The 27,909-nt window shown below is 54.4% G+C and overlaps 1 protein-coding gene and 1 non-coding gene across 3 annotated transcripts; both read left to right on the forward strand.

Annotated features, from left to right (window-relative positions):
- The first annotated feature begins 286 nt into the window (after positions 1-286).
- BCAP31 (B cell receptor associated protein 31) lies at positions 287-26,649 on the forward strand. Of its 2 annotated transcripts, none has more exons than XM_057719047.1 (8): positions 287-432; positions 1,313-1,447; positions 2,904-3,004; positions 6,947-7,094; positions 23,128-23,263; positions 24,153-24,273; positions 25,016-25,116; positions 26,294-26,649. In XM_057719047.1, exons 2-8 carry the CDS (start codon positions 1,356-1,358, stop codon positions 26,330-26,332), a joined length of 738 nt encoding a protein of 245 aa, XP_057575030.1. In that variant the 5' UTR covers positions 287-432; positions 1,313-1,355; the 3' UTR covers positions 26,333-26,649. The 2 variants fall into 2 exon arrangements, with proteins under 2 accessions (XP_057575030.1, XP_057575031.1); XM_057719048.1 differs by lacking the exon at positions 287-432 and adding an exon at positions 732-883.
- Positions 5,796-5,898, forward strand: LOC130842740 (U6 spliceosomal RNA). Its single transcript, XR_009050538.1, has one exon. It is a non-coding gene; the product is annotated as a U6 spliceosomal RNA (small nuclear RNA).
- Positions 26,650-27,909: the final 1,260 nt, after the last annotated feature.

The following is a 27,909-nucleotide window of genomic DNA, read 5'->3' on the forward strand; positions in this document are numbered from 1 at the left end:
ACCCACCCCTCCCCAGGGGCGAGTCGGGGGAAGGGGAGGAGGCGGAGCAGGGGCGGGAGGCGGAGCCCGGGCGCGGGCCGCCCCACCCCGTTCTCGCCCCACGGTTGGGCCCCGCCCCTCCCCGGACCACAGAGACGTGGGAGGACCGCGCGGGCTAGAGAAGTGGCACCTCGCCTTCCCGCCAAGGCCTCGCCCCGTCTCCGCGCGCGCCCGAGACGCCGCTTCTTCCCCAGTCCTGGGCGTCGGAGTCTCAGCTCGGGGGCGGGGCGGAAAGCGGCTGTAGGCGGGGCCTCCGGGGCCTTGCGGCCGTTGGGGGGCGGGGCGGGACCTGGCGGGCGCTTCCGGTTCCGGCCGCGGGGAAGGGGCGGGGCCGGGCTTCTGGTGGGAGAGTTTGGCGGCGACGAGGTGTGCGCGTTGACAGTGGGAAACTCGGTGAGCGAGCCCGCGCGTTCGGCCGGGCTCCGGGGCCGCCGAGGTCCCCCAGCTCCTCGACGAGGGGCAGCGGCGGGCGGCGCGGCGAGGCCTGGGGCGCGGGGCCAGGGCCGAGCCGGGAGTGCGGGGGCAGGGCAGGGCCGAGGGAAGTCGGGGCCGCGGCGGGTGGAGCCGGCTCCGGGGGCGGGGGGCCACGGCGACGTCCATCCGGAGGAGCCGCCGGGGTGGGGCTTGGGAGGGCGTGCCGGCCCGGGGCCCCGTCGGGGGTCCTCGGGAGCTGGGTGGGCGCCGTGGCCGACCCGGGCGTCCGGGAGGGGCTGCTCTGGCTTTGGAGGAGACAGTCTTCTAGAACTTTCCCTGGATGGGGCCGTGAGGTGCGGGGTCAAGGCCCGCGCTTGCCCTTGGCCCCGACTCCCGTCCTCTAGGAGTCGCTTTCGGGGGGCTTTCTGAGGTACCCTTCGGAGGCGGACGCGGTGGCCGGGGGGGGCCTTGGAGCCCCGCTCCTGTCGCGGAGGGGCCCCCTGGCTTCCCGGGGGACGGGGCGCCGCAGCTTTGGGAGAAAGCGCGAGGGCGCCGCTGAGACGGCGGCCGGGGCGGGAGCCTGCGGCGCAGCGCGGCCCTCGGCGGGCGCGGCGGGGGGGGGGGGGGGGGGGGGGCGGCCTCCAGGCTCCACGAACTTCCGATTCCAAACGCTGCCCCGCTTCCGCGGGCACGAGGAGTCTCCCGGGCCCCGCGGGGAAGGCACCGTCCGGAAAGCCGGCTCTGGATGTGTTAGCGCCCGGACTGCCGGGGCTTGGAAGGCTCTGAGGTCGAGCGCTGGGGCGCGGGGTGCGGTGGCTGCCCAGCTGTCTCGACTCCTGTTCCTTCTGTGCTCCGGCAGGAACAGGCTCACATCTTCGGGTTGGAAAGCGGCTGGCAGCACGATGAGTCTGCAGTGGACTGCGGTCGCCACCTTCCTCTACGCAGAGGTCTTCGCTGTGCTGCTTCTCTGCATTCCCTTCATTTCTCCCAAAAGGTACGTATGGCCCGTGGAGCGGGCAGGCATGCCAGGGAGAGGTGCTCTGCCGCTTATGCCGGCAGAGTTGGTGGGCCCTGGAATTGAGGCCAGGCGGAAACAGGTAGAACTTGTCTGGGGTGGGGGTGGCAAGAGTTGTGTTCATTATTGTCAACCTTCCCCACAGTTCTGCACTGTCACATCTTGCCGAGTTCCTTTCCCGTGCACCCTGCTTTCTGGTCTTCTGAATGTCCCAGAGGAGAGAAGACCTACTTATGGTTCTGGGAATGATGCCCTCCTGTCGTCCCTGCGGGCCCTGGCGTTCAGGGATTGGCATTGTGGGATCCGCAGAACTTGCACCATGGGGGTCACGTTGCCTTTAGTTCGGTGACTTCTGTCCTCCTAGCTAGTCTCACTGGCATTGTGTAGTGGTCTCGTGAGCATTACTCAGCCTGTGAAGGCTGAAGCCATGTTTCCTTTCAATAAACAGACCCTGAAAAGGTAATTGAAAATTAACTTTAACTACATATACTATATGAACACGTTTGGACTTAAGTTGGTACACTATGAATAAAGCTGTGTTTTCACAGATATTTTTTTAAAAGCTCTTTTTTTGATTGAAAAGTATAGGCCCCTGTTGTGATGTGATAGAAAGTACACAGCACTGCTTGAGGAATATTCTTGACAAAAGCCAGATCTGAATCACCTCATACAATTCACAGGAAATGCAGAGACAGAGGCCCGCTTGGAGCTGCAGTCTGGGAAGCTTCATAGGGCAAACAACCTGGTTTCTGCAAAAACAGTAAACTGGGAGAGAAAAGAGGGCAAGGGAAGAGAGAGCTTATAGAATAAGAGAAAGTTAAGATACTTATCAACTAATGCAGAATCAGAATCTTGTTAGGATTCAAACAAACCAACTATTAAAAATAACTGTCTCAGTTGGACTTTGGAATTCTGGGTCTGAGGATGAGATTCTTGTTGATATTTTTGAGGTCTGATGATGGCATTGTGATTAGCATTTTGGAAGGCTCTTCTCTGATAGAGCTGTATCCTGAAGCATTTATGGAGGGAAATGAAGGGAGGTCTGGGGTCTGCTTCATAGTAATCTGGGGTGGTGGGAGTCTAGAGGAAGCAAGATTAGTCACATGAGAAAACAGTTTAAAGGAATGATGTGTCCGTGGCAAGCATTTTGATGCTGCGGAGAGGAAAGTAAATTTCCCATTTCCCTCCCCAGACCCTAGCAGTGTTTAAGACTGGTTTTCTAGAAAATTCTACACGTGGACACGTATCTTGTTTTCTTTTTAACACTCCTGAATGGATGTCATAAATTGGAGAATTGCAAGCAGCTGAGGCTGAATCCGTATGGGATATTCAGCCATTGGAGAAGAACGCAAAACTGTATTTCTGTTTTCAGGGCCCTGGATGCCAGGTGTGTGTTCTTTCGCTTCAGGTCTTAGCCTTTTTGTCTTCTTCACAGATGGCAGAAGATTTTCAAGTCCCGCCTCGTGGAGTTGGTAGTGACCTATGGCAACACCTTCTTTGTGGTTCTCATTGTCATCCTTGTTCTGCTGGTCATTGGTGAGTGAGTTGTGGCTGAGGGCAGCTACCTGACCTAGACCTTTTGCTGTGGCCTCTGCTGCAAAGCCTTGTGCCATGTTTCATGAGTAGTGTACAGCTTTGGCTTCTCAGAGACAGACCACTTAAGTGTGCCTGTCTTTCTCTTGGGGGAAGAGGCTCCCTTCATCCAGAAAGACCGTGCTGCTGACTGCTAGCAGGCCTTCACTTTGACCAGCAGCCTTTGTGCACCCGGTGATGACCACCTCATGTTTTAGGCAGCTCCTCGGTCCTCCCAGAGCTGAAACCAAGAGAAGCTAACTGACTCATGCTGACCTTGGTCTAAGTAGTGCTGCTCCTCAGGCACTTAGCACCAGTCTCTCCCTCAATGCCTGAAACAGGCCTTAAGTAGGAGACTGAGCTACCGAGTAGACAGGGAGCCATGCTGGGAAGGAAGCTGCCCTGTCCTATAGTATAGGGGGAGCCAAGAGGTCTGATAACATATCTGAGGGGCAAATGCCAGACCTCTCTGGATCTGGATCAGACTTCAGGTCCTTCCAGCTCTGAAGTTTTATAAACCCTGCATTGAGGTACTCGCCAGCAGGGGCTTGAAAGATAAACAGGGGTGGGGCCTGAGGTCAGGTGGTGGCGTAATTGGTTTAGAGACCAGAGGAATCAATATAGCTCTCATGTGGCTGTTAAATATGCATTTTGCTGTGGTAAATGATCAATACGTCCCCCTGCTTGGCCTCAAAGTATTGGCTCAGCTCTGCCATAGACAGCAGTCCTGTCTCCAAGGTGCGATGCCTGCTTAGACTCAGAGCACTCCTCTCTCCCTGAGTCCCCAGCAGAAATGTGGAGGGGGTGGGAGGCCAGGGGGCCATAGTTCAGGGGACCTTGCATGGCCCCACCCACCAGCTGCAGCATTAGGTGTGTCTCCTTCTTAATGTCTCGGGGCCTGATGGGATATGTTCAGGCAGGACTGCCTCTGAACAGGTGAGGTGTAGCTTATCAATTCCCAGCCATGAAGGGTGGGTGCCAGTTGCCCACAGACCTCAGTGTTCTTGAAATACTTGGCAAAGCCCCAAGAGGCAGCTCTTTCCAATCAGCGTTCTCTCCTTGAATTGTCTTTGAGTCCAGAACAGGTAGGGAATATGCATGTCGTCCCCTGAGCAGGAAAAGCCAGGCTGCAGGGTTTTGGAACTGGGTGTGTGTGCTTTTGCTTTTGGGTGTGGGCTGGGGGCAAGAATTGGGGTGGGGAGGGACTGTGCTGGGATCACTCACTTGGGGCCTTGCCCCTCTATAAAGTGGACTCCACGAGCTCTCCTATGGTAGAGTGGGCCAGGGAGGCCCTTTGCAGGAGGCAGTAGTTGGCAAAGGTGCCATTCTTCTTTTGGGGGCCTCAGGGAACTGCTTGGATGTTCTAGAGAGATATCCTGTTAGGATGACAGCTTGCTTCCTATTGTAATGGTAAGAAGCGTAATCTAGAGAAGCCTACCTAAATAAGTTGTTAGCTAGTAGCAATTGTTAGTGTCATAACGTAACCAGTTAGAAGCTGCAGGCCTGGCTGGCCCCTAGCCATTACTGGGAGGAGCCTAGGGCATATCTCACTGGGGTAGTGGGCTTAATGAGGGTTCAGGGTCAACTGCCCTGGGCTAGAGGCCTGGGATAGAGAGGGCAGCACTCTGCTGCGTGACTTGGGGCTAGTTTGGCCCAATGCCCCCATCTCTAGTCTGCTCTCTGCCATCAGCCAAGGTGGTCCTTGAGGTGCTGGGGTTTCTGGATGCAGAAGATAGTGTAGGAAAATGTTTTTTGTTTGTTTGTTTAAATCACAAAAATAACAAATTCGACCTAGAAAGTTCAAGTCCCCCATAATCCCATGTCTCACAGGTAACTGTTGTTAAAAGTTTGTGGTATGTTTCCACAGGCATTTTCTATGCTGCTGTCTTTATTAAAATAGTACATACTGTTTTGGCTTGGATTCAGATCACAGTACACACTGTTTTGGACTGTGCTTTTCCCATTATATCTTAGACATTTTTTACAGCAATTTCATTCTTCTTAAAGATTGTGTAGTATTTTATCATACGGTTATACTGTAATTCTTTCTTTATAGGGATTGTCATGTCATTACACGTATATACAAATTCTTCTGTAGGGTAAATTCCATAGAGGTAGGATGGATGAATCCAAGGGTATGAACATTTAACATTTTATGTCTTAGTTTGGGCTGCTGTAGATCATAGACCAGGTGGCTTAAACAAAAGACATTTATTTCTCAAAGTTCTGGAGGCAGAAAGTCCAAGGTGCCGGCAGATTCAGTGTCTGGTGAGGGCCCTCTTCCTGGTTCACAGATGGCTGCCTTCTTGCCGTGTCCTCACATGGAGGAAGGGACAAGGGAGCTCTCTCGGGTCTGTTTTATAAGGGCACTAATCCCATTCATGAGGGCCTCAGTCTTACCTCCCAAGGGCCCCTCTTCCTAATATCATTTGGTTGGGAGTTAGGATGCCAACATAGGAATTTGGGGGCCAGGAACACGCAGTCCATAGTAAATGTTGTTGTCCCAGTATGTTGTTGTCCTGGTATATGTCCCTGTTGGAAGAATGCTTGCTTCATGATACAGATGTAACACAAAGAAACCAGTGAGGCAGATTTTTATAATGTAAGATCAGCTTAAAAAACAAGTAGTCTCAAACCAGAAATTAAGAACCAGATAATAGCCATACAGTGGTACTTTGCCCCTCTCCCATGGGGGTCCATTAAGAGCCCTCTTTAGGTAGATCTTTACATAGTGACTTAAAAAGACCTCAGATGTTTGCTTCAGCAGCACATAACCTGAAATTGGAATGAGTCAGAGCTGATTAGCATGCCTCCTGTGCAAGGATGGCACACAGATTCATGAAGCATTCCATGTTTTTTAGCACTTTGTAGGGTATAAAGAAGTAGAAATAAAATGTCATACACATGAAACTTATATGATGTTACAAATCAGTATACCTCAGTTAAGAAAAAAGAGAGATCTCAGGGTCAAGGGAGAAAAGCAGTAGGTATGGGATGATTCCATTTCTGTTCTGCAAGTGTACAGCTGTGAATGTACGGTGAACTGGAGAGCTGTGTGGCCAGCAGTGGCTCTCCGGAGCAGAGGCTGTTTGCCATTCAGCGGGTTTTTGTGTGCCCCCTGTGTGCCTAGAACTATGCTCGCCCTAGGGATATAATAGAAAAGATTTCTGCTCTCGTGGCGTTTGTAGTCTAATTTGGGGGAGACGGACAATAAACCTGTAATTGGGATAATTTCACGTGTGTATTACAAAGAAAATGATATAGGGTAATGGGACTGAAAATGACTGCCTTAGCTAAGCTGGCTGTATGTAGCAGGTCCTGCTGGAGGTGCTAAAGAAAGGGATTCTTTCCCCTGCATTTCTGGTATGTTTGAACCTTTTATGAGCATGAATCCTTTTGTAATCAGAATAAAACAGCTTAATAAAATCCATTACAAAGCTTAGGAATGAAAACCCTTGAACCTTTAGTAGGCATGTTCCAGGTCTTAACTCCTAGGCAGCTCATGCCTCCCTAGTGGGCAGTTCCATAAACAGGACTACCCTGGCTTATCAGTTGGATGGCTGATGACCAGCCCAATTTGAGATAAACAGAACCAAACATTGGGGCACCATGGGAAAGGGGAGCTGCCTCTGTTGCCAGCAACATCTCAGATTCGGTGAGCATCTTGACACGGAGAGCAAGCTCATGGCCTGGGTAGAGTGGGTCCAGGGAGTGACGTGATAAAAACTAGAGGAGAGAGTAGGTCCGAGGGCAGCACTTCTGGCAAGGCATCCCCCACGGTGTGTGTAGGAGGGGAGACAGGTTCTAGGGAAGCAAGGCTGCCCCAACTCACGCCGCCTGTCTTACCTGGACAGCCCAGCCTAGTCTGAGCGGGAGCTAAATGCCCGTATCTCTGCTCTGTCACAGATGCTGTTCGCGAGATTCGAAAGTATGACGACGTAACGGAGAAGGTGAACCTGCAGAACAACCCTGGGGCCGTGGAACACTTCCACATGAAGCTTTTCCGTGCCCAGAGGAACCTCTACATTGCTGGCTTTTCCTTGCTGCTATCCTTGTGAGTGGGGAGGGGTGAGGGACTGTGAAGGGACCTGTGAGCTAGCCTGTGACTTTGCTTCCTCAGTCTGTGGCCTTGAACTGGAGGCTCTTTTTGTGTTAGGGGAACCACACAGTTTCCCCAGAGGCCTCCGATTTTTCTCCTGACTCCCAGAGGCAGCATGGAAGGTGGGAGAGGGCTGACTAGAAGGTCAGAAGACCACATTCTGGCTCTGCTGTAATCTGCGACACGTTCTTTTAGGGCAAATGTCTTATTACCAGCTTGCTTTGTGTACACAGAGTGAAGTAAATGACAGGCGTTATCCTCCTCTGGAAGAGGCCCTTTGGAGCCCAGCTTAAAAGGCACCAATTCAATAGTGGCTTTTTGTATATGAGGTCTTGTCCTGAGAAGAGTGGGCAGAAATGGCGCAAAGGGGCTGAGACCGACCCCTTTCCCAGGGCCTTCCCAGATGTAGACCTGTCTGTCATAGGAGCTTGAGACATACTGGAGCCTGGGGGCTGGTTTGCTGCCTCCTGTTCACAGGGGTTCTAATGGGGTGGAGGGGCTGGCAGTTCTCAAGTGTGCTGACTGGCGGGGAATAAGACATTGTGCTCAGGCCAAGGGTTTCCGGAGATATTGGGAAGAGCTTATCATGAGGTTACTCAAAAATAGGGTGAGTGTGTGGATTCTTGGGCTGGGCTCTCTTATCTCTAATCGCCTGGACTTCCTTCTTCACTAGGCATTGGAATGACTGGGTTTCAGTTTTTCAGAAAAAATGTCAGTTGCTTAGCTGAGTCTGGCCTTTCTGGGTCATAGTTGGAAAGTGGCAGGTGGTGGAGCTGGGAAGGGCTTTTCAGGGGGATACATTTAATCACAGGAGTGATCTGCAAGGCTACTGTCTTCCAACTTCTGAGTGTCAGGAACTGGAAAGGCTGGGAGGAATTGGACACATACCCTAGAGTTTTAGGGTTTCAGGAAGCTCCAAAAAAAATTATGATTTTGTGGACTAAGACTTTCCTGACTGCTCTGCTTTTGTGGTCTCTTCCAGAAGGCGATCTCCAGGGCAGGTATTATCTGACCTGGCCAGGGGACAGTGGGTAGCCACATGTACCAGACAAGTGAGTGTGTGCCTAGCTCAGTCCTCTCTGCGACACCATGAAGCTAGGTGTTCAGCTTAATTCTTACACTTGACTTTAAACAATTGATGTATAGCACAAATCAGCATCTGGTTCTGTGAGTGTTTGACAAATGCAGGGTAGGATAACCACCGCAGTCAGGGTACAGAGCAGCTGGCAGTCTCCTAACCCAAACAAGGTGAATTCAAAGAACAGCAGTCCTTGTTTATACCTCTGCTGTTCCCAAAGGGACTTGTGGAGGCTGAGAGAAGAGCGTGAGATTAGGGCCCACCAGTCCCGTGTGCCCTCGAGATCCCGCTCTGTGCTCTCTCGTGTTAGCTGCTTCCCCCACTTTGCTGTGACCTTTCCATTGACAAGCGTGTAAGGAAGGTTTATCAAATTCCCTTTAAAACGTGTCGGACATAGTAACTTCTTGGGCCTGATTGTTCCAGCAGCCACACATCTGTTACCTGTCCATCTTAGATGAAAGAGGTCTTGCTGTGCTTGCCACACCCTCCTGTGTCCCTGTCCGGTAGCTGATCAAACAAAAGGATGTGAGGTTGGTCTTGTGTGGCTTCTTAGAAAAGGAAACAGTGACCTCAAGGATCAGTGTGGATTCACCAGTTGCCCACAAATGATCTGTTTAATTGTTCCTAGAATTTTCCAAGATGATATACTCCTCCCTAGTCTAGAGGTCAGATCCTATATGGCGGCTGTGGCCCTTGAGGAACTTCTCTCTTTGCATGACATTAGCCACAGAACGGTTCTTGTTCAGACCTGAACAACCCATATGCAGCTTGCAGGAAACACTTTAAGAACACAATTATCATCTTTGTTTTTCTGATTACAAAAGTTATACCTGCTTTCTGTAAAAATAAAGCCCCCCAAACTTCAAACAGTATAGGAATGTGTGGTGAGAGAGCGAGTGCCCTGAAGTTTCATCCTCAGAGATAAGAAGTGGGATGTTTCTGAACTTTTAAAAATAGTCTTTTACATACGTGTAACTTTTCTCTTAGGAGTGCTGTGGGTTTCTTTTGCTCTGCTTTGACTTGCCCTTTACACCCAATTATGTATCTTGGCAGTTTTTCCCAATGACTTGTGCAGGCCTCTCCTGTACTTCATGGCTGTGCAGTGTTCCATCCTGTCAGGGGACCATCGTGTGTTTAACCAATTACCTGCTCACACGTGTGTGAGCTGGTTCGAAATTTATACTGTTAAAAAACCACTTTCCGGGACTTCCCTGGTGGTCTAGTGGTTAAGACACTGAGCTCCCAATGCAGGGGGCACAGGTTTGATCCCTGGTCAGGGAACTAACATACTGCATGCTGCACCCAAAATAATAATCAAATAAAAATTAAATAAAAATTAAAAGTGTAAAATATCAATTTGAAAAAAACCCCACCATTTTCTGTATTGATGCTTTCTAGTCTGTCCTGCACAGGATGCTCCTTTTTTCCTTTTCCTCTTTTTAATCATTAGAAATGGATCGGAGGGATCCTGGTACCCTGGCATCTCGCTGCTCTAAGTATGGCCTGTGGCCAGCAGCCTTGGCCGGACCTGGGGCTTGTTGGAAATGGAGACCCTCAGGCCTGCCCCTGGCCTGCTGGCGAGGGCCTGTGTCTCGTGGAGCTCCTGGTGACCCCGTGCACGTTAGTGCTTGGCTGGCGCTGCTCTGGCACATCTCCCCGTGTGCACTGCCCTGGGGGTCACAGGTGGACAGCAGTTCTGCCTGTGTCATGGGCTTCACTACCTGGGTTGGAATTCACCGAGGTCTGGACACGGTCAGGTGCATTTATTTCTTTGTTTATTTTTGACCATTAAAAAAAAATCGAACTATAGTTAATTTACAACGTTGTGTTAGTTTCAGGTGTACAGCAAAGTAATTCAGTTACACAGTGGTCAAGTGCATTTAGGACACTTGGCGTACACTCTCGCTCTCCTCACGTACCTTGTTGGTTCTTTCAGAAACCATACTCCATCTGTCCTGTAGTTCTGGAAGTCCTTTCTCTTTGAAGACTGCCTTCTCTCCTCTGTCAGCACACTCTGCCCTACATGGGCTAGTCCCTCTATATGTCTTTGCTTCTGTGCTCCTCTGAACTTTTGTACACGTTCTTTCACAAACAAACCATTAACTTGTTAGCTGCGTGCAAGCCTGTGTGAAAGAACAAGAGAGATGTCTCTGTCTTTCATTGCTCGGTCAACTTGGGTTGTATTAGAATTGTTTTGTAGGGTCCCACTCACGGTATCAGCTCAACAAACATTTGAGCATTACTGTACATAAGACAGTGCTGCCGCAGGAAGAACTGAGATAAAGTAGTCGTGGGGGAGACCACACTGCATAGGAGTTATAACAGTGAGGTGCCCAGAACGTCCTGGGGTTCAGATCAGCAGCGCACACCTGCACGCAATCTACGTGTCTGCGCTGAGAGGGGGGCTGGCAGCATAGGAAGAAGGATGTGGAATCAGAGGTCAGGAGACTGGAGTCCTTAGGCCAGTGCTACCGCTTCAGCAGCTGCATGGCTTTGGAGAGGCATCTCCTCCCTCTGGCCCTAAGTATTATCATCTGTTAAAATAAAGGCTTATTGGGAATTCCCTGGCGGTCCAATGGTTAGGACTCCGAGCTTTCACTAGTAAGGGCCTGGGTTCAATCCCTGGTTGGGGAACTAAGATCCCACAAACCTTGAGACGTGGCCAAAAAAAAAAAAACAACCCCAAAAAAGAGGCTTATCTTGAAGATTGGATGGCCAGGTGGCCTTGCCTGTGTGCGTGTGAGCTGTTTGAGTTCTTGTTCTGCTTGAAGCCAGTAAGGACTTTAGTAACCCTTCGTAATTCAGTGGGCCTTTATAAATGGAAAAGGGCAGCCCGAGAGAGATGGAGTGGCCTGATTTGCATAGATTCTAAGTGGCCAGCCCGAGCTCATGCCTAGTTCTGACCCCCTGTTCAGATGCCAGTTTGTTTGCGTTGGAGTGAGCCATTAGTGCCAGATTGTTGGTTTATAGCCCACCTCTGACTGTAGACTGGATAGTGGTCTTTTTCCCCTGGATTTTGGTAGGAAGGTGCCTGAATCAAGTACATGATCTGTACATAAGCCTTATTAGTCTAAGTTTTAGGAGTCCAATGACTTTAATCTCTTAGTCCCTTTTGTACATCTGAAGGTTATTAAGTAATCTGGTAGTATAAAGCCTTTGGAGGAAGTTGAGGCTTTAAATAAGTAAGAAAATACATCTTTTAAAATGCTACTGTAACCATTATTGACATATACGTTTGTTAAGTATCTTTCTAGACTTTTTTGTGCCTAATAGCAGCTACCACTTGTTAACCATTCTGTGTGCCAAGCACACATTAATTTTTATAGTAGCTCTGCAAAGAAAAAACTGAGGTTCAGCGACCCCAGTTCCCAGAACGAGTCATCAGCAGAGCTGAGAATTCAGACTTAAAGTGATGGGACCTCGGCAGCCACACTCTTCAAAACAGGGTCAAGTTGTAACTACCACATGGGAACTTGGATCTTCCACTGAGTTTGTCATTAACATTGTTCTAGGAAAACACATCTGTTTCTAGCATTCTTTTTTTTTTTTTAATACTTAAAAAATTTTTTTTTATTTACTGGCTGCATTGGGTCTTCATTGCTACACGTGGGCTTTCTGGTAGTTGTGGAGAGTGGGGGCTACTCTTCATTGCAGTGAGTGGGCTTCTTATTGCGGTGGCTTCTCTTGTTGCGGAGTATGGGCTATAGGCACGTGGGCTTCAGTAGTTGCGACGTGTGGGCTTCAGTAGTTGCGACGTGTGGGCTTCAGTAGTTGTGACGTATGGGCTCAATAGTTGTGGCTTGCGGGCTCTAGAGCGCAGGCTCAATAGTTGTGGCACATGAGCTTAGTTGATCCTTAGCATGTGGGATCTTCCTGGCCCAGGGCTCAAGCCCGCGTCTCCTGCATTGGCAGCGGATTCTTAACCACTGCGCCACCTGGGAAGCCTTCTAGCATTCTCATGTGTCTACCAATTCCCCACTGGTGAACATCAGGCCCATCTCCCCATTTTTCTGATATCATAAAGAGGGAAAACCCCTCCTGATTGTCACCTTGCGAGCCTCTCAGCCAGGCCTCCTGGTCCTCTTCAAAGTGTCTGTGCCCCTCTGTCTGTCTCTTTCTCATCCGTGTTTGCATACGTCTCACTGGCAGGTACTGGCTCAGTCCCTGCACCCCAGTAGGCTGCTTGGGGAAGAGCACGTGGATCAGGGTGGATGGGTCAGGAGTGGCCAGAGACGGGGTGGAGGGTTTTGAATGCCAGTTGTAGAATTTGTACTTGACCTCTGTGTGGTAGAGCACTGAGTTTTTCCAGTGGTGCTGTGCCATGGTCAGAGTTGTGTGTTCGTATTTGGCAACAGTGCCTGGAATGGAGTAGAGCGGGAGAGCCTGGAAACAGGGGGACCAAGTCAGAGGTCGCTGAATTGAGAGATGCTGGAGGCCTGAATCAGGTTTCAGAGATGCTGGTGGGAGAAACTAGGGGGGGGACGTCAAGCTTCTGAGGTTGAGGTGGTGGCGATTCTCTTGTGGGCGCCCGTAGAGTGGCAGCTGTGGCAGAACCCAGAGGAAGGCTGGCACACCCACCCACGTGGAAGGAAGGGAGCCGTTGAGGCCTGCTGGAAGGACTGAGGATTTGGAGGGGTGTCAGATGACCACTTCACCAAGGGGTTGAGGAAGGTGCTGGTGGGGTGGCCACTCCATGGGAGCGAGGTCAAGGGGAATGAAAGCAGATGCAGGGAGAGGCAAGACTTGGGGAGAGACAGCAGGTTAGTGGGTGAGAGGACCACAGAGGGAGAGAGCAATGCTCAGAGAAGACACTGGGGGTGGCGCTGGTTCCTCATGGGGCTGGGGTCAAGAGCACGTCGGGTAAGGATTCCCTGGCGGTCCAGTGGTTAGGACTCTTCACTTTCACTGCTGAGGGCTCGGGTTCAATCCCTGATTGGGGAACTAAGATCCCAGAAGCTGCACGAGGTGGCCAAAAAAAAAAAAAAAAAAACAAAACACTTTGGGGAAGCTTTGAGCAGCGCTCATAATTGAAAGCAGGGGCTCCAGGCTTGAAGAATGCATCACATCCTTAAACAAGCCTGCACTTCTCCCCAACAGTCTGCTGGGGGAGAGGGCGGGGTCTGGGCTTTTGTCTTGCATCTGCTTCGTGGTCACTCTGACACGGGGCAGCTTGCTACCTACCCAGGTCCTCACGCTCCTTTCTCTGTGGGCTGCGCCACAAAATTTGGGAACAGCTGTCTCTACTCAGAAGCCTGGGGGTGCTCTGCCCCTTTTTCTTTTCCTATGTAATCCCCTGCTTCTGTGGTGTTGTTTTTTTAATTGTGGTAAAATGCGCATAACATCAAACTGGCCATCTGAACCACTTTTAAGTGTACAGCTCAGTAGTGTTGGGCCCATGCACACTATTGTACAGGCAGCTTCCAGAACTCTTTGTCTTCAAAACTGAAACTCTGTCCCCATTCCATAGCCAGGGATCTCACCTGCTGAGCCTCTCCCTCATTATCCAGGGAAGTGCTGCCACAGTGGGGCTGCATCATCCCAAGTAGGCTTCCTGCCTCCAGTCTTGTTCTCCCAGCCTGTCCACCCTGCCCCAGCCAAGTGACCTTTCTGATGTGTGAAACCAGCTCTGCCACCCCCTGCTTCCAGTGCCCTCAGAGCATCTTTGGCATCAAGGCTTGAAACCTACATGCTTTCTTGGGCCTTCCCTCCTGATTCTGCAGTGCAAGGCCTGTGCTGTGCTGCTGGCTGGCCTAGAGAGCTGTCCTGCATGGGCCACGGTGGCATGCGAGGTGCGGCATTGGGGACCTGAGCTCACCCCCTTTAGTCTGGTTGGCTCTGTGCCAAGGGCCAGGCACACATGAAGGGCCGCCTTCACCTTAGAGACTAAATGGAGTGTTTTGGCAGACAGGCACAGCTTTAGGCCCGTGTCCAGGTTGAACTTATCAAACTGCTGTGCCAAGCGTTTTAGGTTGGATGCCCAGCTCTTCGGGTCTCCTGAGCTCTGACAGCAGGAACGCAGCGGGAGGCAGTGCTCGTGAAGACACACACGTCTGGGCGCCCCAAGGGCGTGGGTGCCACTGGTCCCAGCACCGCGCAGCGGGCCTCTGGTCTGTGATGGGTGCGGTGCAGGTCACCGTTTAGTATGGACTTGGGCAGCGCGGGCTCTGTCTGGCGTGCTCTTGCTCATCTATCGTCTTAGTGCACACGTCCCTGCTCTGGGGCTGCTGCTGGGCAGCATTGCTCTGGAGCTGCGGGTGTGGCTGCATGGCAGCTCCTGCTGGGCTGAGTTGTGCATGTTCTGAGAGCCACGCTCTGTTTTCTCCACCTTTGCTAAAATAGTATTGGTCAGGACCCAAGTAGTGGTTGCCATCCAGACCCAGGAAGGTCCACCCTGGTGCGTGAGGCCCCTCGATCTGTAATGACCTGGACTTGGTTCAGTTACCTCTTGTTTTTTGCCTACCCCTCTGGGGCTGGGTCGTGTCATGGTAGTCCAAATGGAGCTGTCTGTGCTTTGCTGCGAAGTTCCTCTGCCTAACGGCCAGTGACTTGGGGGCTGGGTTGTCTCCTAGAAGGTGATCGAGCCCTTTAAACCCATCGGTGGGGCAGAATCCATTCAAACCCTCTCGGGTAAGCGGGGAGCTCTGCTCTGCTTTGCCTTTGGGTCAGCCCTGCTTGCTGCCAGCGTTTCAGCTCTGCAGATGGTTGGTGCCCGGGCTACCGCTGGGGCTTGTGCCAATGGCGAGAGAAGCCAGAGCCACCGTGTTCATTGAGATCACGTGCCGAGCAGGCGGGGATGAACATCCAACCTGGGCTCTGCTGCATGCAGTGGCCACGGGGCGCTTTCTTCCCTTGCCCAAGGGTGTATAACAGCCCATGGTGGCCCTGAGAGGCAAGCAGGCGTAGTGGGAGTGGACTTTGGAGTTGGCTGGGTTTGGATCCTGGGTCTGTTACTGTCTAGCTGTGTGACCTTGGGTAAGTCACTTACTCTCCAGAGCCTTTTCCCTCACCTGTTGAACAGGGGTGAGGATGCCTCTCTCATGCACTTGGTGTGAGGATTGAGGTGACTCGGGTTATGTTCTCAGTGTCTTGTCTGGCACGTGGGGAGTGCTTAATAAACGGTAATTGTTACTGGTATTACCCCAAGTAGTGAGAGAGTTTTGTGGAATTTTTCCCGCTCATGTGGTAGGCTGTGCCAGGCCTGCGTAGGGAGTTGAAGAGAAGACCGGTTTTGGCCTTCAGGGATCTTACATTCCAGGGTGGGGAGAGTGGGGGCGGCAGAGCAGAGTGGGAGAGACGGATAGAGAGGACGGGTACTGCAGCGAGAGCAGAGGGTCGGGGGAGGGCGGCCCCAGGGAGAGGCCGAGTAAGGGCTGGAGGTGGGCAAGCTGAGGAATCCTCAGGGCCCCGGGCATCCGGTTGGATGCTTTTGGTAGAGGATTCTCAGCCCTGGCCCAGCACTGGAGGCAGCATATAAGAGCCCAGCCCCTGTGGTGTCACTCAGCTTCAGCAGTGAGCGTCTCCCAGGCCAGTCTCATTTGATTGCAGCTGCCGCGCCCCGCCCCCCCCATTATTCTCTGGATTATTTTGAAACCAATCCTAAATATGTTTACAAGCAAAATAATATTTTGGCCTATCGCTTGGAGAAGAGGGACTTCCTTAAAAAATCGTAAGCATGCTAGCGTCTTGCTTATTACAAGAACCTTATGGTAACTCCTTAGTAACCAACTCAGTGGTGATTGCTCATGTTTCCCAGGCTATTTTGCAGGTTTTATTTATGCTCTTTTTTTAATACTGTTTGTTTAAATTTGTGTGTAGATAAGGTAACCTAAGGGGTTTTTTAAATCTGATGCTCAGGGCCAACACAAAGATAAAGTGATTTAAGTGGAGGGCTGACCTTAGAAGGCCAGGTAGAGGGATTTTTGGCCTTCATTTCCTCTTGATCTATCAATCCGTTGGCTGCCATTTTTTTTTTAAATGTAATTCTACTTTTTTATTTTACTTTTATTTTTTATTTTTGGCTGCTTTGGATCTTAGTTGCGGCACATGGGATCTTCATTGCAGCATGTGGGATCTTTCGTTGCGGCGCGCGGGCTCTTCGCTGCGCTGCGTGGGCTTCTCTCTAGTTGTGGTGTGCGGTTTTTCTCTTCTCTAGCTGTGGCGCAAGAGCTCCAGGGTGCGTGGGCTCTGTAGTTTGTGGCACTTGGGCTCTCTAGTTGAGGCGCGAGCGCTTAGTAGTTGTGGCGTATGGGCTTAGCTGCCCCGCGGCATGTGGGATCTTAGTTTCCCAGCCAGGGATCGTACCTGTGTCCCCTGCATTGTAGGATGGATTCTTTACCACTGGACCACCAGGGAAGTCCCTGCCATCATTTTCTAAGACCACAAGTATAATAGTGCTTCACAGCTCAGCACTGGGTAAGAGCCTTTTTTATAAGTCCGTTGATTCTTTCGTTTTTGTTTTTGGCTGCGTTGGGTCTTCATTGCTGGGCGTGGGCTTTCTCTAGTTGTGGTGAGCAGGGGCAGCTCTTCATTTGCTGTGCAGTGGCTTCTCATTGCGGTGGGTTCTCTTGTTGCGGAGCACAGCCTCTAGGTGCGTGGGCAGCACGTGGGCTCAGTAGTTGCAGCACACGGGCTTAGTAGTTGTGGCTCATGGGCTTAGTTGCTCTGCGGCACGTGGGATCTTCCTGGACCAGGGATCGAACCTGTGTCCCCTGCATTGGCAGGCGGATCCTTAACCACTGCGCCACCAGGAAATTCCAGTCCACTGATATCTAGTATACCCCTCCCCCAGCCAAATTCACCCCCACTACAGTAGTGTGCTGGTGTCCTGTGGGTGCTGGGCCGCAGAGGGGCTCTGATAAAGGGGGGACCATGTTAAAGTGGGGGAGTTGCTACGGAGAGACCACGGAAGACCATCTGACGTGCATCAGAATGAGCATTGGCTGCTTTTAAAATGTGGATTGTTTGCTCGGCTACTTGATCTTGGCTGAAGAATCCTCTTCTTCATGCTGTAAAGGCAAATAGTGAATGACCTCTTTGGGGGCAGGGTGCCAAACTATAGGGGTTCAGTCTTCCTGATTCCAAGGTCATTGGAAGCCTGATGCTCCAGGAGGGCCCCTTTCTCTGAAGGCAGAGGGTAGGGGGAGTGGAGGGCAGGGCTGGAGATGGGAAGGGCGAGGGGCTCCTCCAGCCCAGCATTGTCTGACCAATCACCTGCAGGCTGGGAACACTCGCTGTGAACAAGTGTGGCTGGTATGACTGAGGAGCTGGATTTTTCATTTAATGTAATTTTAATTTATTTGAACTGAAAGGGCCTCTGGTGGCCTCTGTATTGGACGGTGTAGCTGGCGCCACCTCTTGTCCTTTGCTTCGTTTGTTCCCCACCCTGGGCCAGACCTGTTTCCTGGTTGCCTGCCAGAGACGCTGCCTTGTTGCCTTTGGACTGGAGTACCACATGGGGCACATCTGGGGGTGATAGCTCCCTCCCTCCCTTCTGCTCCCTCGAAGTAGCCAGGGAGCCACCAGCATATTTTAGCACTGAAACATCTACCTAGGTTGTTGGGCCTCTTTTGGTTGCTCCCTGTTCCCCAGTTTATACAAAATCTCTCTGCTCCCTGATTTCAAGAAGGCAACGTGACGAGCTTGCTCCTGTTCACAGGTTCTCTTTGGCTCCAGAGGGCCCCCCCCCCCGCCCTCACTCCCTCTAGCTGGCCTTGCTGTCCGCAGGGTAGACAGGCACCACCTGGGCTTAAGCTGAAGTTGCTGCAGGGCCTTGGCCTTTCCTTGACTGGGGACCCCTCCCATTTCCTCCAACCTCAAGGGTTAAGAGGAAGGCTGAGCATGTGTGATGAGATGTACTCCTGAGATGGACGGGAGCAGCCCTCAGAAGATTTTCTCTGGATCTTTCTGAGTAAACCCTTCCCGTTTTGCTGCCTCCTTATTTTCATGACTCCAGACTCTGTAGGGTGAGAGTTTCCTGGGGCAGCTTCCGCCCTGTTACTTTGCCCAGAGCCTTTGCTGGGGTAGCACCTAGCTTTTGGCTCCTTGCCAGGGTGGCCACCTCCCCACGCTGCTGCGCCGCCTCCTCCGTGTTTTTTCCTGGCAAGCCACCCCACGAAGTGACGCCTGAGGCAGAGCTGTAGTCGCCCTGGAGAGTCAACAGGTGGCGCTGTGACACCAGCTTCCCACTTGCCCCTGGGGCAGCAGGGTGAGGGGAGTTGTCTGCCCACACAGGGGTCCTGAGGGCTGAGTGACCTGAGGGTGTGGCACCTGAAAAATACCTGGTAAACGCTAGTGGGCAGGGTCGGCAGTGGGGGTGGGGGGTGTATGCATATAATATTGCATTTGGGACTTGGAAGGACCCTCCCCCTCGCTCTCATCCCACTTCCTGTTAAGTCTGCGTCTGTCTCCCCCTGTTCTCCCATAGGAGGGAGACAGGATCGGTGTAGAGCACATGTGAGCCACGTCTCCGCCACTTGATATGGTTGGCTCTGTTTCTCTTGCTGATTCTTGTTTACTCAACCTTTTATAAAGCATGAAAGCCCCACTCAGTGTCCAGAAACATCTCACCAAGGAAACGCAGTTGAATTCAGGTATTTGGGGATGACATTTGTCCGCAAAGGACACATCTAGATTCTCTTATGGTTCGTGCACTGACTTCTCTCTGTGTCTCTGGGTTCATTTAACCCAGAGCCCAGGCCCCACTGCCAGCCCTGAACCTTTGGGAAATCCCTTTGGCTTGTGGCTTCTCACCTGTTGTCCAGAAATGGCTAAGAATAGTTACCTGCATAACAGTACTCGGGCAGTTGAGCTGAGCATGATGGAGGGTGGCCAACAGGAGCGGGGAGAGCAGTGCATCAGCCTTCTCTGTAGGCTGATGTCTCTGGGCTGTTGAGGCTCGGAGATTCTGAAGCTCAGCACCTTCCACCGTGTGCCCGGCTCTGTCCTGGGTCTCAGTGGAGACTCAGGACATTGAGGGGACAGACACAAAAAGGGCACATTGTTGTGTCTGGGAGGGGGTGGAGGATCACAGCGGGGTGTTGGAGCTGGATCTTGGATGAATTGCGGGTAGGCCAAGAGCATGGGGCCTGATGTGTGAGGGACAGTAAGAAGTTCTAGAAGGCCAGCTCCTGGGCAGACCCGGTCAGCTGTGCTAGGGAGTGCTGCTCTCGGCTTAGCCGGGGGCCCTGCAGAGGCACCCTTTGGACTTGGGCTGGGGCACTGGGCTTTGGCCCCAGCTTTGATGATGCGTGTTTTCCCAAGTGCCTTCTCAGCTACCGCTGCAGTCACAAGTCTGGCTGGCTCATCCACACGGGTCTGACATGGCGCCTTCCTGCTGCTGTTTCCTGTCACCCTGTTGCTCAACCGACCGACCAGCAAGCCCCGCCCGTGTCTGCCTGTGTCCCCCTCAATGTGGCCAGGCTGAGGGAAGGCTGAGTCTAGGGAGAACCAGTGCCCCAGACCCACATTCTGTCCTGGCCTGAGGTGTGGCCCCCCACATGTGGGAGGGCGGGGGGGCCCCTTCTCAGTGGACCAGGTTGGGGGGTGGTCTAGAGATCACAAAGATGCAATCCCTGGCCTGAAGGCGTTTGTAGCTGGGCAGTCAGGTGAGAAGCACATGATAGCGCGACACGGGGAGATGATCGGGAGAAGAGAGCAAGAACCATACAGCCAGATGGGTGGCGCAGGGGCTACTGCGGGGGGACACGCTGAAGGGCAACCCGGGAGGTTCAGGAGAGGCTTCGAGGGGAGAGTGGTGATGGAGCTGGGTCTTGAGTCATCAGTGAGAATTCTCAAAGAGAAGGGGAGACGCCGTTGCAGACTGGCAGGCTGACATGCAGTGACAGGAGACGAGGCGTGTTCAGGAGCAGCCAGCAGTTTGGTGTTACTAGAGCAGAGGGCCATGCGGGTGGTGAGGGGACAAGAGCCAGCTCGCAGAGGGCTGTCTGCCAGCCAGAGCAGTGGGCGGGCATCAGAGGGATGGAAGCAGAGGGGTGACATGATCAGATTGTCTTGGAGAAAGATCACTGGCTTTCCTTGGGGGAGGTTAGGGAGGAGGCCAGTTAGGAGCTATTAAAGTCACCTAGGAAAGAGCAGTGAGGCCACAGGGATGATTGGGGCCCAACGTGGCGTGCAGGCCCGAGACCTTGGGTAGTGACGCTGTCCACCATAGCGCGGTGCAGGGGTGGTTGGCCTGTCTCGGATGGGCTGAGTCGGGCTTGTCTCGGGGACACCCAGGAGCCACCGGTGAGTAAGCAGGTGGGTGTTAGGATCTGGCTGAGATAAACCCCTGTTGAGGGTGGGATTGGCAGGCAGTGAGGGTTGCTTGAGGCAAGGGTAGGGGAGGATTCCAAGGGGGTGACCTGTCAGCTGTGCCAAGTACTACAGAACGGGTGCCCCGAGGACTCCAGGGTACCAGTGGTTCTGCTGGTGGCATGGCCAGGGCAGGGCCTAGGTGGGTGTAGGTTGAAGAATGGAGGGAGGGAGGAAGAGAGGAAGGGCTTGGGCAGGTGGGAGGGAGAGCCTTGAGGGGTGAGGTTGCTGGAGGGAGGAATTACCCAGAATCAGCTAGGGCTGGGTTGGAGGAACAGGTCTAACAGGAAGGGAGAGGACGTGGATGGTGGATGGATGGCGTGAAAGATACATGGTGGGGGCGGGGCACCTACCCTGGGGGCTCCTGCCCTGCACTGAGGGGGAGAGCCTAAGGGCGGGCGGGGGGGAGGGGGGCTGAGGTGGCAGGAGCACCCCTGGACAGCTCTTGTGCTGGGTACTGCATGTTTGCTCGGGCTCTTGTTGGCAACCCTGGTTCTCCATAAGTGAGGAGGGCCCTGAGAAGAGTTGGGCCCAGCTGTACCGCTGTGGTCATCACTGCCACCACCACCCTGGGTCTGGCCTCCCTGGGTAACTGGGGCGACAACTGTGGTCACTCACAGCACTACTGGAGTCCTGCCCGTGTCAGCCGCCTGCCCAGCCTCGTGGTGGGGGGGCGGCAGGTGAAGGGGAAGCGTCACCTTTGGGCTTGCCCGCTCCGTCTTTGCTGGCTGGGTCCACCAGGTGGCACACGTGCCCCCCCGCACCCCCTAATCCCGTCTCTGGCTGGGAGGAGCAGCCTCCTCCACATCACTGGATACGCTCAGAGCTGCCTGAGCGCCCAGTGCCTGCGAGCTTGGAGCTTAGACTTGCCTTTCTTTCTGGGCTCCTCCGGTGACTGCCACTCTGCCTGTGTGACTCAGGCACGTCGCTTCTGTCTAGCTTCGGGAGCTCCCTCCACCTCCGGGGCTTCAGCCCAGTGGGGGGCAGGCTGGTGGGCAGTCAGGGCTGAGACAGGGAAACCTGAGCCCTGGGCCACGAGGTCCCAGTCTCTAATTTTAGAGAGCACATGTCACTGGAAACTCTCCCCTCCTGCCAGGAACCAGTAGCTTGACTCTCCCCGTCCTGACAGGGGCCCCTGGAGCCGCTCCCTAAACCAGGAGGTGTGATGGGTGCCTCACAGCCCCTTCGACCTGCTCCCCCTCAGGGCTCATTCCCAGCAGGGGCTCTGCCAGGGCCTGACCGGGGAGAGGTGGGCGCCTTGTTTATTCTCCTGTCCCTCCCTAGTCCCCTCTCCCCTTGGGCTGTTTGAGCAGCAGGCGTCGACAAGAGTGCTGAGAAGGCCAGAGAAGATGGCTCGGAGCAGGCGGCTTCAGCTGCTTTGTCTCCTCTGAGTGAGCACTTTGTTGTAAAAGACACCCTGGCCGTGCTGAGTCCTCCCCTCATCCCCGGGACCTGCCCATTCCGCGCCTGCCTTAGGGCAGTGGGTGGCCAGGCCCGTCCCAGGCATGTGGGGAAGCGCCCCAGCCGCGCCCCACTCTGAGTCTTCCCGTCCGCTCTCCTGCCAGCTAGCATCTCAGGGCAGGGTGGCTGTTGGGAAATGGAGCAGTGTGTGCCCAGCTGCCACCTGCTTGCCTCTTGTGGCTGGTCTGAACCTGAGATGTGTGCCTGGGCCCTGATTCTTCATTTTCTGTCCCCCTAACCTGGGGAAAGCTGAATGTGATGATGTTATCTAACAGATGTGCTCTGGCAGCTGCCTGTAGAATGCATTTGGAAAGGGGATGAGGAGAGAAGAGTCGTTTCCATCTCTTGGTTGGCCCGGAAAGTTGTTCCCTGGAAATTGAGAACACGTAGTGGTTGCCAGCTCAGGCCTTGGGGTCAGACAGGCAGGAGTGGGGATTCCAGCCACACTCGTTTCTGGCTCTTGACCAATTGCTTCAGCATGCCAAGCCTCCGTTTCCCCTCTGTATCATGGGGGCAGCAGTAGCACCTGTCTCACAAGGTGGGCTGGAGGATTTGGCTGGCCCGTTGGAAGTACCCCCAGCTCTGGCTGCTCTCGTGTGGGCTGTTTTTTGTTTGGCTGCATGGCATGCGGGATCTTAGTTCCCTGACCAGGGATCGAACCTATGCCCCCTGCATCAGAAGCGTGGAGTCTTAACCACTGGACTGCCAGGAAGGTCCTGGGCTGTTCTTGTTTATCGAGGCGAGCCCGGCCTCGCAGTGAGGAAAGTGGCAGGATGGCTGCTTTGGCACATCTAGGCCCTGCCCTGGAAAGTGCCAGGTTCTAGGCCTTTAGGCTGTATTTACGCACGGCCCCTAGTGTCCTGTCAGGCTCCTGCTTCCTGTGGCGTCAGGGCTGGAGGAGAGCCCCAGGGCTGCCAGCAGCCTTTTGGGGGCACTAGTAATCATCCTGGTGGCCGAGGACAGATGGCTGCATCTTTCTCCTCACGTTGCTGGTGTGTTGCACTTCGCCACCCTGGCCATCGGAAGGGACAGATCTGGGCTGGAGGCAGGTGTGGGGTGGGAACAACCAAAAGAGGTTATGCTAGCCATCTTTTCCTCTTTGTTTTGCTGATTTCTCCCTTCTTTTGTAAACAATTACAGCCTGCTTAGACGCCTGGTGACTCTCATCTCCCAGCAGGCCACGCTGCTGGCCTCCAATGAAGCCTTTAAAAAGCAGGCAGAGAGCGCTAGTGAAGCAGCCAAGAAGTACATGGAAGAGAATGACCAGCTAAAGAAGGTGAGTTTGGCATGCCCGACCCCCCCACCCCCACCCCCAAGGTGACATTTTTTATGGGCCACAGTGGCCACCATGAACCTATCAGGCTGGGAAATGTGCGCCACTACTGTTTGAAAAGTGGAGGAGTTGGGTGGAGGGATGAAGGGGCGGCTCTCAGTGAGGGGAGGGTATGGGAGGGGTCTAGGGGACACGATGGGAAAGGGGGTGCCCTTGCTCCTCTCTTGCCTCTACCTGCTGCATCCAGGCCAGACTCTTCCCTGATAAAACTGACTCCCTAAGGAGCTGAGCCCTGTGCTGTGAACGTTGGGCAAGTTAGCACAGAAGAGCGCAAAAGGAGAGCCCTGGCCTCTTTGGGATTGCTGTCAGCTGGGGATGAGGCGGGGCAGTCCTAGAAGGCTTGTCAGAGGAGGTGAGGTGTGAGCCAAGCCGGGAAGGAGACGGATGGACTTGGATTCACAGGCAGGATAGAGTTGGACGGGTAGGGGTGAGTTGGGGGCTCCTTGGCTGGAATGAGCTGTGGAGCTTGGGGAGAGGAAGGGACGGCATTGGTCAGTTGTGGGTGACTGGCAGCAATCCCCAGATGACAGCAAATGGAGTCATTGGTTGGACTGGTAATCTCTAAGGAGCTGCTGAGAAAGGAGATAGGGCTGGGGGCCAGGGCAGGCAGGGTGTGTGGCCTGTGAGCTGTAGCAGGTGGCCCTGCTGGCCCTGGGCTTTGCCCGATGGCTGGGAACAAGCAGTGGCCCAGTTCTGTGCTGACATTTCCGAAGGGGCAAGTGCCCAGGGCAGCTTGAGGAATCACAGCTCAGTGGGGAGGACGGAGCTGGACTCCCCCTTCTCCCTCCCTCCCTCCCACCTGAGTAACCCAGGCCCTTGGCGCTCTTCCTAGGAAGCTGTCGGTGGAATCAAGTTGGATGGCAGGAACGCTGAAGCGAAGGTGGAGGAAGAGAACAGGAGCCTGAAGGCCGATCTGAAGAGGCTGAAGGACGAGCTGGCTGTCAACAAGCAAAGTGAGCACTGTCCTCGAGTCGCCCCCGAACCCTGGAGCCTCCGCTGGTGGCTGCCGCACCTCTCGTGCCAGAGTATTAGTAAGAAACTCACACGCAGGCTCAGGAGCTGGGTGAAAACAAACAAATGGCTCCCTGCTTGTCCAGCCCAAACGCAGCTGGGCTCGGCCCCAGACAGTGGGGCTTAGTGGTTTAGCAGTGTACTCAGGGTCCCACCGAGGAGGGCCCAGGAACCCCAGTGGCCCGTGGGCTACCTCCAGAGTATCTCATCCAGCGCCAGGCGTAGGGGAGTGGCGCTGTGTGCCTTGTCACCAGGGGCCTGGCGGGTGGGGAAGGAAAAGCTACATCAGAGCCAGTTGAGACGTTCCCATCTGTTCCCTTCCTGAAGGCCCCTCTCGACACGCTTCTTGTCCTCAGCTTTGAGGCTGGGGTTCTGCTCCCTGCCTCCTGCTCTCACCGCCAACCTTTTCAGAATGTCTGTCCCATGCCAACAGCCTCCTTGCCGTCTGAGACCATGCGGGGTTCCTCCATTAAAGGGGTTGAGGTGGATCCTCAGTGTTTTCCTACTTGCCCCAGCTTTGTTGGCTAGCCCTTCCCCACTTTTGGAGGCTTGAGAGGAGCCTCCCAGACACCCTCACTGCGGACAGAGTTGGGGCGGCTGCATTTGCTGTCTCCAGCAAATGGTGTTTTCTCCCTAATCCTCATCTTTTAATTTTCCTTCCTTCACCGCTTACGTTATCCCCAGAACTGGAGAAAGCTGAAAACGAGGCTTTGGCCATGCAGAAGCAGTCTGAGGGCCTGACCAAGGAGTACGACCGCCTGTTGGAGGAGCACGCGAAGCTGCAGGTCAGCACGTCTCAGTCTGCTTTGTTGGAGCTGAGCCCCACCACCCCGCACAGGTGCAGAGCAGGCCACCCACTCCCTCAACCTCAGGGCCAAGCCTTCCTATTTGAGAGGCCTCGGCAGCAAGCGGGCTGCTTTCTCTCCCAGCCCCCCCTTTTTCCTCTGTTGCTGTTCAGTCTGGGGCCAGTCTGGGCCCAACAGCCGGAACCCCTTCTTGAGCAGGAGGGGTGTGGCCTGGCAGACGGCAGCCACTTACTAAGGTAGCCTTGGCTGCTGGGTCTGCCCTCTGCACTGTGGGCCTTCCCAGCCTCAGCGCCCCTAAGAAGAGTTCCTTCCCTTACATGTACCCCCAGTCCATGGTGTGGGGCCCCTGACTCCAGTCCAGGTTCACTGAAGGGCCCCATCAAGTACCAGACAGAGACATGCAGGGGAAATTCCACTACTGGGTGCTGGCCTTTCCTCTGTAGGGGCTGTGGAGTGATGTGGGGCAGAGAGCTGGGGGGCATCGCAGGCAACCCCCGCCAAGTAGGTCGTAGTCACTGCCACCACCTACACCCCCATGCCCGGTCTGAGCCCCCAGGCTACCTGTGTCTGGAAGTTCAGGTGGCCTGCAAATTGGGCATGGGGGCTAGGTAAACACCCGTAAGTTCTGACAGTTTGATTCAGTGATTGGCGGCCAGAGTTTGGGTACCATGGAGGGTGGAGAGGGAGTGCCCAGCCCTGAAAGGGGGACCAGTAGCTTCAGTGCAGGGCAGGCTCACTGGCAGGACATGTGGAAGGTGTGCAGAGTTGGGAAGAGCCTGAACTGGGACTTGGAAGGGACTCAGATGTGGAGGCAGCTGTGGGCATGAGGGTGGGGTGAGTGAGGCCCAGGAGAAGGTGTTGCCACGGGTGGGGACTCTAAGAAAAGAGCGACAGCAGAGGCTTCCGGCTGTCTCCCCTCTCCCCCAAGCCCCACAGCCCCGGCTGGAGTTAGGATTACGGCCTTCACGGAGTGGGGCCGCTCCCACCGTGGCAGACTGTGAGGTGCTACTGAAGGTGCGGTCCCTTGCTCATCTGACTGCCTGGCATTTGGGGAAAGGGGCACCCCACTGGGCCTCTGGGGTAGAGGGACTGGAAGGTGCAGGGGAGGCGTGCACCCTGCCAACCCACTGCTTTGCAATTTCTGTCCCCTTTGCAGGCGGCGGTAGATGGCCCCACGGACAAGAAGGAGGAGTGAGGGTCTCTGCTCCCCGCCCATGGCTGGCTGCTTCCTGAGAGCCTGGCCTCCCTTGGTACTTCAGCTCGCTCCCTTCCGCTTCTGTTCCCTCGCGCCGCTTGCAGTTCCATGCTCTCCCAGCATTCTGTAGGGGGCCCGGTTCCCACCCAGGATGAGCAAGGCTGCGGCCAGTCTTGCTTCCCGCTGGGTTAAGCCCCTTTATGTTGTGCGTTGATGTTCAGGACTCCAAGGCCCCTTTTCTCTGGTCCTGCAGGAGGGCAGATGGGGCAGGAAGAGTAGGGTTTCTCTTGGGGCAATAAAAGTTGTTGTGTTGTGTTCGTGGTGCGTGCGTGCGTGTAACTGAGGCCGTGGGGAGGCCTCCTTGTGATCCCTCTCCCTAGAGTGGCTGAGAAGGTGGCGCAGGCAGCGTGGACACAGGCCCCTGCTCCAGTCTTTGCGCTGGAGGCCTTCAGGACGTTTTCTCTCCATTTGTTCTAAGCCCTAAAGGCTCCCTCATCCCAGGCTGGGTGCAGGCTCACATTTGCCCTCTCTGCCTCCTGCTCCCCAAGCCAGGCCCCGCTTTATGGCCACGTGGGGTGTGTCTGTCCTGTCGGTCTCCTTGGGGTAGGCTGCTGGGCCCAGGGGAGCTTGGGAGACAGGGTGAACTGCTGGGGCTTCCGGGTGGCAGACTCGCTTGCCTCCTCTGGGTCCTGTTCATCACATTTAGGACAGATAGAGCATGGCGGAGTGCCACCCGTCACTCCCTGCGCCACCCCCTCCTGAAGGTTTGCAGGATGACCTCTGACTAATGCTGGCAAGAGAGGAGACTCGCCCTTGGCAGTGACCTACGGCTGGCCCAGGGCAGAGCGAGGCACTGGGGAGGGCCTCTGGGTGGGTAAAGTGCCCCCTTTGCCGCCTGTGGCCCCGTGAACGTGCAGGTTCGCTGCCCTGATCAGAGAGCCTGCTCTGGCAGCGGGCTCCCCCTTGGCGGCCCCCCGGGCTGGCTTTGGCAGGTGGCCGCCATTGAGCAGGCCCTAGTGCTCATCCTCTGCTGGCCCTGAGGACTGGGCAAGGGGGATGGGGGGGCAGGTCGGAGGTATGTTCTTTTGGAGTTAGGGGGTCCCTGAAGATGTTGGTGCTGACACCTAGCCTTGCACACCTGCTCCTCCTGCCAGGCTCAGGCTGGTGGCTCCCTTCAGGGGTGTCCTTTCCCCACGTTCTCATGAGGAGTGCCACTTCTCTCTGGGCAGCCTTCTAGGTGGTGTCTGCCGGGGAGGGAGCCCGCAGGTGACGCCCTCTGGTTGCTATGCCAAAGCTGAGGGCTAGTCCCACCTTTCCAGGAAGTGTTCCCTGACTCCCTCGGCCTCTCTGAGCTCACCCTTCTCTGAACTTCTACAGGTCAAAGTCCAAACAGTGTGCCTTTAGGTTCTTCCCTGATCAGCCCCGGGTGGCCCCCGAACCCCCTTGGTGTCAGGCCCTGCACTGGACAGAGGGGAAAAAGCTGCACAAGGCCACTTTTGGAGCACCCCATCTAGCTGGGGAGGGGAAGAGACAGCGATGGGGGTGGCAGACTCTTAAAGGTGGAAAACAAGGTGCTC

The sequence above is a fragment of the Hippopotamus amphibius genome, chromosome X (genome assembly GCF_030028045.1).
Source record: "Hippopotamus amphibius kiboko isolate mHipAmp2 chromosome X, mHipAmp2.hap2, whole genome shotgun sequence".
Taxonomy (NCBI): Eukaryota; Metazoa; Chordata; class Mammalia; order Artiodactyla; family Hippopotamidae; genus Hippopotamus; species Hippopotamus amphibius.